This window comes from Pseudoliparis swirei, chromosome 7, assembly GCF_029220125.1.
Source record: "Pseudoliparis swirei isolate HS2019 ecotype Mariana Trench chromosome 7, NWPU_hadal_v1, whole genome shotgun sequence".
NCBI lineage: Eukaryota > Metazoa > Chordata > Actinopteri > Perciformes > Liparidae > Pseudoliparis > Pseudoliparis swirei.
In genome coordinates, this window is record NC_079394.1 from 23,348,367 (window position 1) to 23,367,214 (window position 18,848).

At 41.8% G+C, this 18,848-nt stretch overlaps 1 protein-coding gene across 1 annotated transcript in view; it reads right to left on the reverse strand.

Annotated features, from left to right (window-relative positions):
* LOC130196222 (transducin-like enhancer protein 4) overlaps nucleotides 1–18,511 on the reverse strand; it is a 38,514-nt gene extending 20,003 nt beyond the window's left edge. Inside the window, exons 1-5 of the mRNA XM_056418154.1 lie at nucleotides 18,314–18,511; nucleotides 17,761–17,846; nucleotides 15,567–15,630; nucleotides 15,419–15,463; nucleotides 1,578–1,640 (exon numbers count right to left, since the gene is read on the reverse strand). Of these exons, the coding sequence (XP_056274129.1) occupies nucleotides 1,578–1,640; nucleotides 15,419–15,463; nucleotides 15,567–15,630; nucleotides 17,761–17,846; nucleotides 18,314–18,358 (303 nt within the window). The 5' untranslated portion in view covers nucleotides 18,359–18,511. The remainder of the gene's footprint in view (nucleotides 1–1,577; nucleotides 1,641–15,418; nucleotides 15,464–15,566; nucleotides 15,631–17,760; nucleotides 17,847–18,313) is intronic.
* Between the last annotated feature and the right edge of the window lie 337 nt (nucleotides 18,512–18,848).

An 18,848-nucleotide genomic window follows, 5' to 3' on the forward strand; every position in this document is an offset into this window, starting at 1 on the left:
AGAGCGAGAGAGAGAGAGAGAGAGAGAGAGAGGCTAAGAGAGCAAAGTCATCCAAAGGGCACGGTGTGAGAGAGACGGAACCGGACAGGGAGGGAGAGGAGCCAAGACTCATTCGGGGGGGAAGTGATAAACATCAAAGCGGGCCAGAGAAGAAAGAGGCTTATCCGCCGTGGAAATGAACCCGACCGCCGGGTTGGGCTTTCACCTCTCTGTCCCTGCGATGAGTCCAACCCGCCTCGCACACATGAAGCCATCCACCGGCCCCCGGTGTGCATTGGCTTCCAAAAGCGATACCATCAATCATCCGAATGACTTACAGTCTTAATGACTTATTTAAAAACAGGCAAAAAACTATTTGATCACATCAGTCCAGTTAAATTTTGCTCGATTTATTTAAAGGAATATTCTAATTCTAATACGAAAACATAACTTTTTTTAAAAATCTGGTACTTAGAAGGCAAAGGGAAAAAAAAGATGGATGCACCGATATCGATATCGGTCTCATACCAACTCAAATAGCTCAATCGGGCCAATCTGGTATAACGGAGACCATTATTACGATGAATAACACTTCAGTACATGTATTCATTCATATTTATATTATTAGGCCTTAGAAACTTCTACACAGTGAGAAATACAGCGTATTAAACACGGGTATCTGTAAATAGAAACATGAACATATTTAGCTGGAAGGGAATGCAATATTAATTGAGCAAAATCTTGATTTTAGTGAAGAAATATTGTAATGTCTGAACTCTACATACGCACTAATATAGAAGTAAGATGGCTCATGTTAACCGGCAGCGTGACCAATTATTATCGACTACAACGCTGGTGTCGAAGAAATGTCCAAACCGCGAGAAGGAACGTCAGGAAGTGAAATAAAATATATTAAAAATAAAAAGCCAAACAAAGAGCTCTCCCAAACACAAGCTCAAGTGCGCAAAAAATGACATGAATCTTGTTGGGCTTTGGCAAACGAGGCAGCGCGTTTGGAGAAAAAAAACAAAAGCATTTTTAAAAAAAGGTGCTTCCTCTCTTTGCCGCCACTCTCCACGGGCTTCAGGGCCTAATGCCATTATTCCTAATCCCCTCTAAACCCTCCTAATCCATGGCTAATCTGGGGGAGAGCTTTTTGGAGTCCACACTTGGTCCTTGCTGCTGTTTCCACCCCTCAACAGACACACACACACACACACACACGTTCAACTCCTCCAGAGAAAGGATTTACTGGCTAAACAAACTCGCCTAAAGGTTCCATAATAAACATACTGTGTGAAACACACCTCACACACCCACCTGTGTACGTGCACACGTTAAAATGATGTGCACCACGCAGGTGGACACACACACACACGCTCAGCCGATGGCTTCTGCATATGTTAGTGGAAGACATTTAATAGATTCAGAGCATATCTGCCTATCCCGAGCGGGGAGGATTAGCCATGGATAATCTGTGTGTTTATGTGTGTGTGTGTGTGTGTGTGTCCATATCTGTCTTCCATTCCTCTATCTCTCTCCCTCTCTCACCCACCACCGTCTTAACTCACAACGAATGGGCTTTTTTCCCCTCTTACCTCCTGAGAGAGGAAGGGGATGACCTGGGCGCAGATCGCGTTCAGCCGCTTGACGATCTCCGCCTGCAAGACAGAGAGGTGGGCGCAGACAACACACATCATGTTTCAAAAATTCACAGAAGGGGACGAGGAGGCGTCCTCCTCAGACAACCTAAAGAAAATGTTTCATAAAATGTGCAATGCGTGTTAAATTAAAGTAACGGCCCACATGAGTCATTTGAAGCATTTGCAGTTGTTGAGAGCCGTTAGGAACACCGTATCTGGTGCCCCCCCCCCCAAGAGGAACATCTTCACACGAAGTAAGGGTTAGCAAACATTTTATGGGGACAGAAATGCACTTGACGTGTTTTCTTTTTAAACCTCAAGGATACTCACGATGAGTGTTAATGAGCAGCACTGAATGTAAACCTATCTGTTTGTTTGTTTGTGAGGAGACTCCACAGGGCCCTTTTCAAAAGTCGTGATTACATTTAAAGAATGTCTTTTCCATCACTTTTTCAATCCCTGGTCATATTGTGTACCCATTTAACACAATATACAAAGAAATTATTAAATGAAATGAATAAATGTCATTGTATTTTCATATAAAAAACCCATCAGTCCATCTTTTCTTCCAGTAAAACAAAAGTATGAATTGTGCGACCGTAAGCTCGTACCGACCAGTTTCCACTAAAGGGTATTTTAGGCGAAAACGCGATGTAGCGTCAGATGGCACAGTGGCATCAACCAATCACGTTCAAGACGTACACTGCCCTGTACATCAACGGGGATGCTCAATAGTCTGATGCATGGCGGCAAACTTTATTTATCTTTCAAACTAGACCAAGACTGGATCCTCTCCTTCCGTTCTTACCTTTCACAATAAAAACCTTCAACAAAAATAATAATAATAATAATAAAAATAATAATACATTAAATTTCTATAGCGCTTTTCAGAATACTCAAAGATGACTTATCTCGCTCCCCGTCGACGACTGACCCAATTTTCTGGTCCACCAGAAGGAGCGGGACATGTTCTCTCTATATTCCATTTCAATGGCGGAATACTCCCATTACAGAAGCTAAAAGGCCCTCTGACTAACATTTCTCCGAGACTTTGTTTTTGTTATTTTTATGAGAGAAAAAAAGAGAAACTGATAACTTGAGCAGCAATGGCCATGAAAAGAGCAAAACTGCCAGAAACTCAAAACTTCATCTGCAGAGCATGACAAGATAAAAGACATCAAAGTGCCACCCACACTGTGTGTTTTTAAAGATGATCTCTGGAAAGTGCAGTCAGTGCCGAGGCAGCACGCTAATGAGCGCTGCTGCACCGATGTCACCAAAACAGAAGAAAACAAACGTCACAGAGAGAGAGAGAGCTCTCTGAAACGTTAAACGAGTGTTCAAAGTAACGCAGATTGTACACCAAGAGGTCTGACTAAAGAGACATCATTTCAACTTGGTTGTTTAAGTGTCAATCAAGGATGTATAGCCCATTCTCACAAATTACAAATTTGCCTCAGAGGGCTTTACAATCTGTACACATAGGGCATCCCTGTCCCAGGACCTCACATCGGATCAGGAAAAACTCCCAAAAATAGAACCGTTGCACAGGGAAAAAAGGGAAAAAAACTTCAGGAAAGCAACAGAGGAGGATCCCTCTCCAGGATGGACAAATGCAATAGATGTCATGTGACCAGAAGAAATCCTTACAGAGTAACAACACATTCAATGAATATAAGTGTATGAATAGTTGGTAGTAGGCAGGGCCGGAGTGGGGCCACTTTTCAGCCCGGGAATTTCAGGCTCAAGACCAGCCCACTTTTTTCATGGTAGTGGAAATTGGATAAATGAAGCAACAGTTCAGCTCTTACTATCCTGTAGTTCTTTTATTAATACCATGGTCCAACAAATAATGTAAAGGTTAAATACAACAATAATAATCCACTTAAAATGAAAAGTTAACAAAAAATATGCATAACATTAAAAAAGGCAGAAGGGCATAGCAGGGGTGTCGGACTCAGATTAGGCAGTAGGCCAGATTTGTTGGAGTGAGACCTCATGGGGGCCGTCATTGTCATGGTCATTATCATTTTTCTGCATGAGTATTATATAGTGGTGATTTACTCCTTTACTACACCCACTTCTGAGCAAACAATGCATATTGGTTCATCAAGTACTGTCATAGACTGCTCTTTCTTAGAATATATAACTTTAATTCATATAGTGTCCTCTGTTATCCTCTCTACCTGTCCCTGTAGTCATGGCCTCCTCATTGCAAATGTCGGGCTCATCATTTTCAGCAGGAGACGATCTTATCTGCTGCTCCGAAGCTACAAAGAAAAATTAAGTCATATTACTGCATACTTCAATATCAATAGTATATATCAATATTTCCATAATATTTGCAAAGTCTATGGATTGCCATATTTTGGGTGATATAAAAAGGCTAATATTTTAATTCAATTAAATATTTTGCTTGTGAATAGGTTGACAACGCTACAATGATATTAATCAAGGCTACAACGTTAGCCGAATAGTTATGTTGCTAATCATTAGGCCTTTGTCTCTCTTTACCAGTTGCCACTTGTGTTTGTCCTCTTGAAAATAAATCTGTAAACTTGGCACATTTGGCAGCATCCTCCTCCAATGCCTTTCTTTTTTTCAACCTGGATTTTTCAGCCCCTCCTGCCCTCTTCCTCCCGTCCATCCTCCCTGACGCGTATCGTTGCGGTCGGGCCGGCCCAGCTATCAGGAGCTGAGAAAACTTTTTGGAAAAGACCGCGAAGGGCCGAACCAACTCGATTAGGAAGTGCTCCTCTCCCAAATTGAGTTGGTTGGTTCCATAATGGACTGAACCAACTCTATTATTTGGGAGGGGTGAACTTCCTCGCATGGTACAACCCATGCAGAGGCTGCAGTGTCAGAATGCTGAACATGTGTAGCCCACTTTAAGAGAAGATGGACTAACGTGACAAATGTCAACAAATACAATTCTCGACCGGCCCAGAAGTGAAGCGGCCCACCGGGAACTCTCCCGATTCTCCCGATTACCCACCCCGGGCCTGGTAGTAGGCATGGACCACGATCCAGACCTCCATGATCCATCAGGCAGAATGAGGTAGGAATGAGTTAGTCCCCTTATGACCTTTATAACCTTTTCAGGTCAAAATAATTAGAGACCGAAACTAATCAACTATTCATTCCGCATTTGATTTTACAATTGATTCATTTGAATGAATAATTAATCAAACACAAATACCAAATATGATCTGGTTTCCCAGTCAGAGGACGATTTGCTGACACAACAAGCAAGAAAGACACTTGTGTTCTGAGAAATTGTGAAAGACCTTTTAAAGACTACGAGATAAATGAATATTCCTCCATTAATAATCAGTTAAAAGCGGGATTTAAAAGGGATTTGTTGACTTTTATTTGTTTTATCAAAGAGAGAATACCATGCATTTTTCTCCGTCTTTCCAATATACATTTTTTTAAACTCAAATATCAGTATCAGACTAGTATCGGGGCTATTCTACTTATCCTTCTGGAACACCCTGTTCGGTTTCTCCTGTGTCTCCTGTGTTCCGTGTCTCCTGTTCCTCCTCTGTGTCTCCTCTGTCTTGATTGTTTCATTCCCTGCACCTGCCCTCAGCCACTCTTGTCTCGTTAGTGTCTGATGTCGTACACCTGTTTCCCCCCCTATATATTGTGTCAGTCTTTCCCTTGTTGCCTGGTGGATTGTTGTCTGTAGTTGTTGTCTTTGGTGCCGTCTTTCCTGTGCGCTGGATATTCTTGACCTGCCTTCCTGCCCTGACCCCCGATTCCCTGCCTGCCCCTTTTGGAATTTTTGTTTTGTTTGGAACTTTTGTCTCAATAAAGAGAGTTTTTTGTTATTCATATTGAGTCCAGCCTGTTTCTCTGCGCCTGACCCCCACCCCGTGACAAGACCCTGACACCTTAAGTATCTAAGGGAACATTTTCTACAGCTACACTGTGAACTTCAATCAAAATTTCTTTGTATGAATTCTGGATTTTGTACGCCTGCTTTTGAACAGAGAGCTGGAAGAAAACATGGAGATTTTTTTGTCATTTTAAATCAGATGAATTAAGCGATAACTGCTGGATAATCTCTCCAAGTCCGACACAAAGGCAGAAGAAGCCACGTGTCGAGGGCCTGTTTCCCATGTATAACCTTGACAGAGGTGAACTTTGCTCAGGTATCAGATGAAACAGAATCCCCCCCTCCCCCGTAGGCCACAAGCGCAAACCTGCAGACACGCATACACACCGATACAACCCATCACGGAGTCTGCTCGAGCAAGGCTGTGGCAGGATGGCACACACAAACAACCACGTGAGCGTGCAAGCAGTTACACACCTCCACAGCCTTCTCTGTATTCATCAGATGCTTTTACGGAACCCAAGGGTTGGCTTTTAAAGATTATACAGCACTCTCTCTCCACATCAAGCTATGATTTTTTCCTCTTTTTTTTTTTTTACAGGAAATTGCCTGATCCGCTGTCCCACAGGGAGTGATAGTAGTGCAACTCAAATCCAAACAAACATAGAAGAAGAAGAAGAAGAAGAAGAAGAAAGACAGACTTGCACAAAACCACACACTAAATAGCACACAGGGATACAGTCTTTGTTTTGTAAGACTAGATATGTACGACTATATAACAGAAAGTCCTTCCTTGAGATCATGAGAACTGTCTAGCGTTTCAGATCTTACAAATAATTTGACGTACAAAAGCCGTATTTCTACAGTAGTAAAAAAAATTGGTTTGACTTGAAAATCGGCAATACAAAAACAGGACACAAATGGCGCTGCAACTATACCGTTAGCAACAATGTCAGTCCGAACAAACAAAGCCAAAAAAAGGGGGGTTATAATTGTGAGGAAGGAAGGAGTGGCTTAAAGTGGAGGTCAGGCGACTTTTAAAAAATGGTAATGAATCTCACAGGAAGGAGAGGCAAAATAGACACTGCAACACCATAACAAGAGATACTAGAAAGGTGTACTCAGTACAGATCTCCACCAGGTGTGACCACTGTTGCATCGTGGGATATATTATGTGATTGAATTAATTAAACCCACAAACTAGACACTAGTGGACTGAATGTCGTCGTAAAACCATGTATGCGGCGAAGTATGCAGGCAATTGGCTTGAAGTCATCAAAAAAACTCATTAAATTAAACAAGGGCCGACGTACTCAGTACTATGCGTACTGGCAGTTCCATCAATTGTTGGCACTTAGAAAAACACACAGTTGGAAACACTAACAGTGAGCAAACTGAGGGGTGAACTGCGAGTTATGTTAGCTGTAAATACAACACCTAAAATACAAAAACAAATTTGAAAAAAAAAGAATGGATCTACCCATCTGTAAGAACAGGAAGCAGCAGATATGGGTTGTTTCTCCCGAGATAGATAGATAGATAGATATATACTTTATTAATCCCCAAGGGGAAATTTGTCGTAGCAGTAGCAGCACCAATAAACCAAACACACTTGAATAAGAAATTAAAAATAAAATATAAAAACAGGGATGAAAGACATAGAAGCATACAAAGCAAAATATAAAATAAAATATATATGTATATATACAACATATATGCATACACAATACACAATACTAATGACAATTAAACTAAATATAAAAACACCAAATATACCTGAACTAAAGACTGCATTGACAGGCCTTGATTTAGGCTCCACTCCCTTTATCGGGCGAGGAACCATACAGGACTGTCTCAGAAAATTAGAATATTGTGATAAAGTTCTTTATTTTCTGTAATGCAATTTAAAAAACAAAAATGTCATGTTTTCATTTCATTTACAATCATCAACTGAAATATTTATTTTTTTTTTTATTATTGAAACTCAAATATCCTATTTCTAAATATTAGAATATCATGAAAAGTATACTAGTAGGGTATTAAACAAATCAAACACATTTTCAAATGTTTGATTTTGTTTTGCTGTTATAAATCTTTTTACTTGGTCTGAGGAAATATTCAAATTTTATGAGATAGGATTTTAGAGTTTTCTTAAGCTGTAAGCCATAATCAGCAATATTAAAAGAATAAAAGGCTTGCAATATTTCAGTTGATTTGTAATGAATCCAGAATGCATGACATTTTTTTTTTTTTAATTTATTACAGAAAGGAGACAGTCCTGTATATGCCTCAGTGAGTTCAAGTCATATGGTATTCACCCAGCCAATCAGCACAGATCCCCCCACGTCACAGCACCCGCCTTTGTGGCATTTGACCAATTAGCGGAGACCAGGTGCGCGTTTGATTTTCTCAGGCAGATTTCAGAGTCGAGGGCCAGCCACATCTATCTCCAGAAGCTTTTTGGCCTCCGTTGACAGCATGACCAGCATTGCTGATGTCCCTAAGCCTATCCGGGAATGCAGCATTAAAAACCCAAATGATACTGAGTGGTTCGATAAGTCCCTCTTTCATGCCCCTGTCTATGACAAACACCGGACCTGCAAGCAGGAAAGCCAACATAAAAAGATCAAATGTGGTTTGCAGAGTCTGCAAGGTCCACCTGTGCATAAACACTACAGGGAATAAGTGACATGATGTTGTTTCCTTATGTTGTTGATGTGTATGGTGACTGTTCCAGTACCAACACATGTTTTAATCTTTGAATCTTCTAAAAGTGATGTTATAATTTTATGAAATACATTTTATTTGTGTGTATTTAATGTGTATCTCTTGTATTTTTTATATATATACACTTCTGGGATTTTCTTTACCACAAATGGGCAAAGAACCAAATATAGTAACTTCGTTGATGTTGATTTTCTACCTAAAAACATTTCTTCTTTTTTTATGTCACAACAGTGAAACAGTAATGTTATGTCCTCCAACAGTACTGTAGTGTTGACATTTTTAATTTCAAAGTATTTCAATGAGTGCCCTATAAAGGGTTTAAGCGCCATCAATTTTCTGTCAATCGACTGTACAAAGGGGATCTACAAGACAACTTGCATCCAGGTAGAACATTTCAAAATACCGGAAGTTAAGATGTCTGTCTTTACAATAAATGCAAAACATCACTTTAACAAAACCACCAGCTGCAGTTCATAAGTTTATTCTTAATAATACTTTAGACGCGTTCCGTGTTATGGGTCAGCAGAAAGTTGACTTTTCCATGTTGGATTTGTTTGTGTCTTTGCAGAGATCCTTTGTAAGCAGCACTAACTTGGATGAAGGTTTTTGACAGTTAGAATAGAAGAGTATCGAGACAAAGCAGCATTTTCTCCTTATAGCCACGCGGCAGACGGAACAGAAAAAAACAATGAAAGCGCAGAGGCCTCACTTCAAGCTGAGCTTCATTCACTCTGCAGACATTCCCAGACGTTCCCAGACATTCCCAAATATGTGAGAGGTAATGCACTCAAGAGGTTCCAACGAGTCCATTGATTCATTCAATGTTCGCGCTCCGTGATTGGACTACCTCCAAGTCAGAAAACACATCCAAGGGCTCTGATTCTTTCTGATGAAGGGTTTTTATTATTGAGCTATTTTTAAGATTAAATAACCAAATAAAGAAATGTAGATATTAATAATAAAATGTTGTAAGAGACAGGATGCCTGAGCAGCTGAGCTCGGGAGCCGATGGGGAACTCTAGGGACGGCTAACCTGCCATTAACACAGCGCTGCAGCTGCTCCCATGCACACGCAAACCTATAACACTGACATGTTCTTTTTATATTTAACGTTTATCCAGGGAAGACTTGCAGTGCACACATGCCCTTTTTCTGCTTGGCTCTGCTTCTGACACACTGGGGAGCTGCCCAGTACATATTAGCCTCTGGGAAACTCCACTGTCGTGGTTGGTCGGGGTGCCTTGCTCAAGGGTACCTTAGTTAGGTGTGTTGAGAAGCAAGAAGAAGGCCATGCTCAGTATTTGCAGCTTAAGAAGTGACTGAATAAAAGAAGTGCTTCCTCTGGTCTAGCATAAGGAAATGGGTGTTCAAGGACACAGTGAATGGATGGCAGACAGCTCGAGGTGAGGATCCGGCTGCACGAGATGTTGACACGTCTACTTGGACATGATATCGCTGCTAGGCAACGCCACAATTAGACCATCACCCATCAAGCTCCCAAAGTACACAATATAAGTATTACTATTGATTCGGAAGTATTGAGGGGTATTTTATTCCTCTATTTAAGAGCTGACGGTGGCAAGAGGGTTTTCATTCTTTCTATTGATGCGTGGCAAACAAGCATTGGCTTTTCAAATGAATTTGCATTTAAACTGTAGCGCTCCAACCATGATATGACTTTGATAAGAAGTCAACTTTACGCTCACTGCGCTGTGATGGTTTTAAACAACCGAGTTTTACTCATTCATTCTTACATCATAGTCCCGACCCCTTGCAGTCAACTTGAAGTATCCATACTAAAAATATGCAAAAACGTATCGTTTTGAACGTACGGGTATCGCGGTACCTTTTTAGTATCGAGACACCGTGCAACCCTCGGGGTGGGGCGGTGTCTTTTATTTCATGATGTAGATTAATCCCGTGGATTCCATCTCAGAGTTGTCCTTGCAGCTTTAGGGCTGATTTTCAACTATGGGCTGTTAATATTAACAGAAGCATTGATCTAATCATGGTAATAACCTGTTTAATTGTTGATGTAAAATACATGTAATTTAAAGCTCAAATCTGTTGAACAGAAAATGCATTGTTTAAGGTATTTACGGTATTTGCTGGTTTCCTTAGTCCTCTATGATAAACAAATTATCTTTGGGTTTTGAAAATTGCTTTTATGGACCAACCATAAATTGAGGACATATTCACCAATTACTTGAATGTACTTTATATGGGCTAAAACATGCAAAACCACAATGTTTTAGTTTTAAAAGAAAAAAGAATAAGGACTCCAAAGCTGTAGAAAGTGTAGATGCAGATCTCCGTTCACAACTACAACCTACAACCTGAACCACCGATCGATTTGTTTTGAAGAGGTGAACCGGAGATGTTGGCACAGAAAAGGGAACAAAAGCGCCGGAGCAGAAAAAATAAATGGAGATGCTTTTTTTCGTTTCTTGCTTACTTCCTGCGAGGCAACACAAACAATTTCAGGTGACATTTTACATCAATGCTAGACCATCGTGACTGTCGGCCAGAGTGCAGAGGATGTCAGCCTGTTTGGTCAAACACGTCTGTTCATACAGAGGCCGAAGCGGAAAGGAAGGCCTCCTCTTTTATTTATTATTTTCACCCCCCCCCCCCCCAAAGAAAAGGTCCGGTGGTTTGTGTAAACCTAGAGATTTTTTGTTGTTTTTGTTGTTGTTCTGCAGCGAGCAGGCCTCGACTTCGACCCGGACCTGTCACACGCCACGACAGTCGATAAATAACGAGAAGCGGCTTGCCAGAGAGTCCTCTAAGGTGAGGACTCAAACTCGGGTCGATCCAGGGAGCTTATTGCCGGATTAGAGGACTCTGCGGTCACATAAAGGCCTCGCAACCTCACAGGCGAGATCGTTTGCACTGAATATATATTTGACCCCTCTCCGTGCCAGTCACCCAGAGAAATGTTCCTCAAGAGAGGGAGGGAATCAGCAGCGGCTGTGCAACATCAAACTTATTATATGGTTAAGCCCCTTGTGATCGGCTCCACAACATGCACTAACTGCCTGACTTTTATGGACAGTAAAAAAAGGGCTATATTAGCCACTGAATATGCTTTCATTATTTACTTGAGAGCACCTACTTGCCATCTTGTAGCTTGCAAGGCAAAAAACAAACAAAAAAACCCCAATAACCACTGATCTCCAAAGATGTTGCCCCCCCCCACACACACACACACCGCAATAAAACAGCCTCAAATACTCCTAACAACAAGGAAATTAGAGCAGACAGGAGCCCGGGAGTCAGATGGGGTCAGATAGTAGATCAAATGTCCATCTCCCCTGTGGTGCTTTGTAAGCGCCACATCAGCACCACTTTTCACCACCAGCTAATACACCTAATGGACCCCACCTTGGCTGTACTCCCTTGTGACTGTGTGTGTGTGTGTGGGGGGGGGGGTGTTGGGGGAGGGGGAGAGAGAGGAGAACAGGTCCTTCACAGACCACAGGAGATGATGCAGTAATCTTTTTTTCTTTTTCGCAGGTGCAAAATCAATGTCTTATTGGCTGGTTTCACCAAAATGTCCGTGCTACATGCCAGCAGCAATTTGCCACATCGAAGATCATTTCTTGTTCGTCTCCTTTCAACATATACTCATATGGGGAAAGGAGACCCCATGTGTTTGTACTAAGCTAGCTTAGTTTAGCATAGAGACGGAGCTTCGCTTCATGTTGCCCTGACAGCGACATGAAGTGGTTTCGGTCTTCTTATCTTAGAAATGCATTTAGCAAAACGTCAAATTACATTCCATACGTCATCTTGGAAACCACTGAAACCAACATTCACAATTGTACCTTTTACACACAGTAAGTTAAACCTGAATCTGAAGATTCATGAAATGCATTATGTGAACGTTTTTCTTTGAAAACCATCAGAAAACATCAGAAATAATCGCTCGTCTGTATTTCGTTTCTGCAATTTAAAAAAGGTTCAGACGTGCTTTCGTCTTCTGAACGCATTTTCTGAGCCATTACGTGATCGAAAGCCTCGAAACCCAGAAAAAGAAATAAGGAAGGAATCTCCGTCTCCGCTGCTGTTTAACGAGTTGTCAGTCCTCGTTGAAAACACTGCCAGTCTTCCGCATCAGAACGTCTCATTACTTCCTCCTCTCCTTCCACTCCCTCCTCCCTCCTCCCTCCTTGTGCTCTCGCTTGCTTTATTTCTCTTTCGGCTCCGCTAATTTGCAATTGATTAGCTGTCCTCTCGGCGCTCTCGGACCCCTCCCCCTCCCTCCCACCCCACGGTCGCCCCCCTCCCCCCGTCCTCTCCTCCATCTCGGAGTCAATTTCGTCCTTAACGAGGGGCAGCGGGGCCCTCCTGTGTAAATAGGGCGGGGGAAGAGCCAAAAAAAATAAATCAATGTGGCCTATTACCCTCGGAAAATGCTAAGCAAGCAATATTAGCGATGGGCTTGGCGGCGGGGGTCGACTGTCTTAATGGGACTGAAGCTACCCCCCACACACACACACACACACACACACACACACAGACAAGAGAGAGAGAGAGAGAGAGATACAGACTACTAGCACAAATTAGGGATTCACTCTCCAGAACTGCTCCCTGACCGAAATCATTGAGCACTACATGGAGCCACGGGCCACAGTTCACCTTTTATACTTTTGTTCCCCCCAATAAACACTCTCATACACATACACTGTTCCACACAGATGTATAGTAGACACCCCTCATATGTCATCACTCAAGTCTGCATCACAAAGGCTGCATGTGTGTGCAGCATTCACACAGGCAAAGACTCACACACACAGGAAAAAAGACTTACAATATACGTATGAACACACTGAGCACAAATACACGAACGGCACACACACACACAGACACACACAGACACACAGACACCAACACAAGCTAAACAATCACTGTGTGCGTGCACACAAACAATACAATAAGCAAACATGTACTCTATAATGTACATACAGGCTGTTATACAGATTCCCCGCAACACAGTAAACACACAGTATAGATACACAGGAACACAACACCAAAGGCCGGGCATTTATCACTTGCTCCCCCCCCCCACCCCACCCACACACACACACACACACACACACATCATTTGAGCATGTAGCTGTTTGAGCCATTTAGCCTGGCAGCTCATGTGCAGTTAACACAGACATTTATGCTAATGACCCTTTGGTTTAAAAAAGAAAAAAGGCGAGCGGTGATGTAAAGGCTCGTTAAAGGCCAAATACTTCTTCACGACGCTCATTTTTCCGCCCATATTTCTCGTTCAATTAAGCTGATAAAATCATTATTCACACGCGGAATTACTATTCCCGCTTTTTTTTTTTACCCTGTGAATCTCATTTCCATTATGAAATGATACACATTTATTAGATATTTTCTGGGTGTGTGTTTTTTTCTGCTTCTTCCTTAACATTCAAGTCTCGTCCGAGCAGCCAGTTTATCCCCAAAATAATTACCCGGCAATCGTTATGAAAAACAAGGGGTGTTTTGATAGAACTGTCCGCTGTGCTGAAGGTATTTACAGAATCTTCAAAGATTCTGAAAGAATGAAGGAGATTCTGTGTGTTGCACTTTTCACCCTGTGTGTAAGCAGCCAGCAATGCCAAAGATGAACGCACTATTGTGTATGAAAATTATAAACTACTCCGAATTAAACATCAATTTATTTCCAAATCTGTTAATAAGTTTTTTAAATGTTTTTTATTGGTTCACATTGTATGTGACTCCATGATGAATCCTATTTAAGGGGAGACACTACATGTGGATAGGATAATAAAATAACCAATAGATATCGGCATGAAACTTCCCCAATTGATTACATTTTAAGACAATAACTTTTTGTATCACAGGTTTTTTGTATTTCTGATGTAATGGTTAAACATATAAATGAGGCTTTTACAGAACAGAAAAAAGGATTCAGAATTCCTGTTTCATTTTGTTGACACTAGAGTCCAAGCTTTTTACTGAGGTGATACTATATATATATTTTTTTTTTTCATCACTCCATGAATCAGAAGAATATCCATTTCTGCCATGTTTTTTTAAGGAATAAATTGTTGTGTAAATCATGCTGTGTATGAAGTATTCACATATCCATCAGTGAAAACCTTCAGAATATAGAGAGCAATGAATCTGGAAAGTGTGGTGGAGTAAGAGCTGCGGAAGTGGAGATTTGTCATTTAGAGAAAACAACCTTTCAAGATATGCTTTGTAAAAACAAGTCGGGCGACATGAAATTTCCTCCGGTTGATTACTTGCATTAAGATAATTAGTTTTAGTTTTTGAAAATGTCAAAATGTACAAGAAGCATTTTGTATGTATGCCTTTTGGGGATTATTTTTATTTTTTTAAAGATTTATTTTTATTAACAACAATTTTGTACAGGATATTTATGGTGAAATAGCAAGCATTTACAGTTTGTTATACTGAAAGTCTTATTTTACAAAAAGAAAATACACAAATGTATAACCTTATAATAACACCACACAAGGATGATGGTTTTTTTGACTTTTGGACAATTTAAGAGAAATCTACAGACGCAAAACAGACAAAGAAGAAAACATCCAAAATGTGTATTTTGGATGTTTTCTTTCCACTCGTCTGAAGGAAGACATGTTTTCTAAGTAACGTCTGGCCTTCACATGCAGAAATTAGGATATTTTTTAATTAATCCACATGTTTATTGTGGTCTTTGAAGATTCTGGAAATATCTTCTTTTTCAGTGTAAAAGAAAAAAAATGTTCAAGGACCACCACGTAGATCTAAACTGGGGTCAACTCGAGAAAAAACACTGGGAGAACATTGGTAGACCAAAGAAAAGTGAATTATAAGGAGATGAAAAAATATATACACATATATTCTCTGCAGTGGGGCCCCGAAAAAACATGGCGGGAGATTATGAAGCCTGAGATTTTTCAAACGGCCATCCAGTGACTGCAGATCGGTCTTTTCTAGTGATGACACTCGAAGCTCCGGTGGTGATGAATAAATCATCTCCAACTCCACAGACCAGTATAAATATTTTACAAATCAGCAGATTTCAATGGAGATTTCAAAATTCACAATCAAAAAAGCATCATGCTGATCTCTTTTTGTACGCATTCCCCTGTGGCCCCACTAACGTGGGGTTTGACATCAGTTTTTACATCTTCTTGATATTCCAAGTTGGGAAAAAAAGGAGGAGACATTTAAATAAAAGAACGTTTCCTACCTGCTTGTGCATCTCGATGTTGAGTCCGTACGACATTTCGTAGTACTACAAATAAAATTAAACACAAAGATCAAATGCACGGTCAAACGTGTTGCTCTTTTGGCACACAGCAAAAACAGAATACTGACACACACACAAAGAGACTCACCATGACATAGTGTCTCTGCATCTCGGTTTTGTCACTGGCCAGTTTCTCACACTCCAATTTCAGACTGTGGGGCGGAGAGGAAACGTTTTACATTTGTGTAAACCAAATGAAGACACTCTGACAGTAATTATACCTGAAAGCAAATGTCAAAATATGACTCTGTAAAAGCATATTTAAAAAGGAACCCGGAGATAGAGAATAAGCCAGCCCGGAAAGTGACCACATCCTGTGGCTTTGGATTTACAGTTTCAAAAACTTTTTGGAGTGCAAAGAAAACAAAAGAGCAGCTCGGGTCCCTGCAGACGCAGACACTTGCTCAGCAGTAATTAATGGATCAATAAACGGCCACACGAACCTCATCATATATGCTTTACGGTGTGAGTGGATGCCCAAACTGCCCCGTCGGCAAAAAGGACGGCCGTGTAATGAGGATGGCTTTTACAACTGTGGTTAGACAGAGGCTTAACTCTCTGCACTGTTGCCTGTTAATGGGGTGGGGGGGGTGGGGGGGGCAGCTTTTACGCATGATTCTCATACACGTCATATTTTTTGTGAAGTTCGGATGCTCGCGTGCCAAAGAGATTCAAACTTTGATTCTCCTCACATGAGACGCGAACCTCCACTTGAGCCGGATGATGATGATGATTTTTCCCCACAATATGAATGTCAATAAGCTTCTCCGGATATTTTAAATGGCATTACGTATGACGGGAGATTAGACGACTTTGATGTTTTAAACTCAAAGACAGATTTCCTCCTTTTTAAATAAAGACATCCTTTACATAAACATTTTTTTTTAAAGACTGTATCCACTGTGGATAACATCACCCTTTATTCTTTTGAGTAATTTGTTTCTAATCAGTGTGTTTGGATGTCTCAAGACTCAGCAGTTTGATCACAATCCTTGGTTCAGCTCACTCGGGACCGGGTTAGCCCGGCAAACTGGACCACCGGATCATCTCACCGGGTGATTGGGCAATAATTACGGAGGGAAGGCCAGAGGTGGGCGATTATTATGCATTGGTATTGCGCTTACGGTTCTGCCCCCCCGAGCAATGTATTTCACACTTCATCATGTCGGGTGAAAAAGCATTTCACACCACTTGGGTCTGCAGAGAGAGACGTGCATACCAAGGATGATGGAGTTTACCTGTGGTTAGTCACGCCTACGGACATAAAGGAGCAGCATGTTGGCTCCGAGGTGTGTGTGTGTGTGGGGGGGGGGGTCACGCGATCTCCAGGTGCATGTTTATATCAAACTTGGAATGTTTTGTTTCTCGCTCAAATCCTCGGTCAAAACTCTGTCGCTGTCTTATACGTCATGGCGTTGCATAATTACAGCTTTTTGGTCTTACAGTGTGCCTTAGTGCCAGGGTGGTCCACATCACAGGAAGTTCCTTTTTACTCACATAATCCAGAGGTTTCGGTTGACAGAGATGGGACCGAGTCATTGTTTTGTCACAAATAAGTCTCAAGTCTCTGCACCCATGTCCCAAGTCAAGAAAGGAACATCAAGAGGCAGGTCCCAAGTCTAATCCAAAAGTCCCAAGTCATGTCCCAAGTCAAGACATGAAAAGTTTCAAAGCAAATCCAGAGTCAAGTCCTGAGTCAAGGCTGACAAGTCCCAAGTCAAGACTTCCAATGCAAGTCCCAAGTTGTTAATTTTGCGTCCTAAACAAGTCATATCGTTCTATTCACCAAAAATAATGAAATGAATACCGTTAGCATTAGTTTATCCGGGAATTTAATTGATTTGAGACTTTTTAATCTTTGACTTGCAGGGGAAGGTATCAACTAATTAGTTATAGTTGTTAAAGTCAAAGTCGAATTCCAAGTCTTGTTTGATTTCGGCAAGTCGAGTCTAAAGTCTAAATGTGTGACTCGAGCATGACTCAAATCCAAGACATGTGACTCGAGGCCCCACCTCTGATGGGGGTCCCTTATGATAGGGACAAAGGTTGCAACTAACCATCATTTTTATAGTCAAAACAATCTACTTCCAAGTAATCATATTCAAATGTCAATTCCAAAAATGATTGGACTAATTGTTGCAGCTCTAAATAAGTTGCAGAACAGCTCAGGGATCAGATTTGTAGTCAGTCTTCAGGCCCGATGCTAGAATATTGGTCTCACTGATCTGCCGATGAGCAGGTGTTTCCATGTTAGCGTCACGCGCCATCCATAAAGTGCTCACCTGTGATACTGGGCTTGCAGGAAGTGGAACTCCTCCTTGATCCGGTCGCAGGACTCGGTGACAGTGAACTTTAGCTGCTGTCCCAGCTGGTGGGGGACCTCAACCCGAGGGCACAGGGCGTGATGGCGTGTGTGGGAAAGGGGGGGAAGGAAGAACTGAGCCACTAAAGTTCCGAGATTACATAACAAGCTAGACTGTAGATGACAATAGGCCTCAATGATATGGATGGCCTTTCTGTTTCCCTCAGTCTCTTTACAGGTTAACCCACGCACACTCACATGCACGCACACACACACACACACACACACACACACACACACACACACACACACACACACACACACACACACACACACACACACACACACACACACACACACACACACACACACACACACACACACACACACACACACACACATCTGCAGCAGTTTGACAAAGAGCGCAATTGTGCGTGCGAGCGTGCAGTGGCACCGAAACTTGGATCTAAACTAATTACGCATGAGGCGCGCGGCTGTTAATCCGCGATGCCGCTCTCTCTCTCTCTACTTACCGGATGCCGCGCCGAGGGGTACATCTTGCTCAGATCTCGAATCATTTAAAGATGGAGTGCAAAGTGGGTCCACATAAACACGGGAGACAAAACGTGCGGCCACGGATCTCTCTCTCCCTCTCTTCCTCTCTCTGCCTCTCTCTCTCCGTGCGTAAAACAAAAAGAAGAAGAAAAAAGCGTCAGTCAGTGGCCGGTTTGCGGGCTCTAGGTGCGGGTTCCGTGAAGAGGGGAAACATCCTCGGACCTCCTGCCGGCCGTCATTCTGAGCAAACAGTATTGCAAAAAAAAAAGTCGGTTCAGTGTGACATTCAAAGCAGGAGTTGTCTCAGTCCTCTCCAAAAACCTCCCGCGCGTGATTCTATGCGCACAAAGCTGAACATTATCCCTCTAACAACGCATTCCTCTATTTCCCCAGATTAAAATCTACAAAACCTGCGACTTTTGACACATCGTGACCTTGCTCATCCACCGCTGCATTCGGGCTTCTTTCCACAGCGTCCCGTCGTCACGGAGCGCATCGGTTAATTTCCCTTCA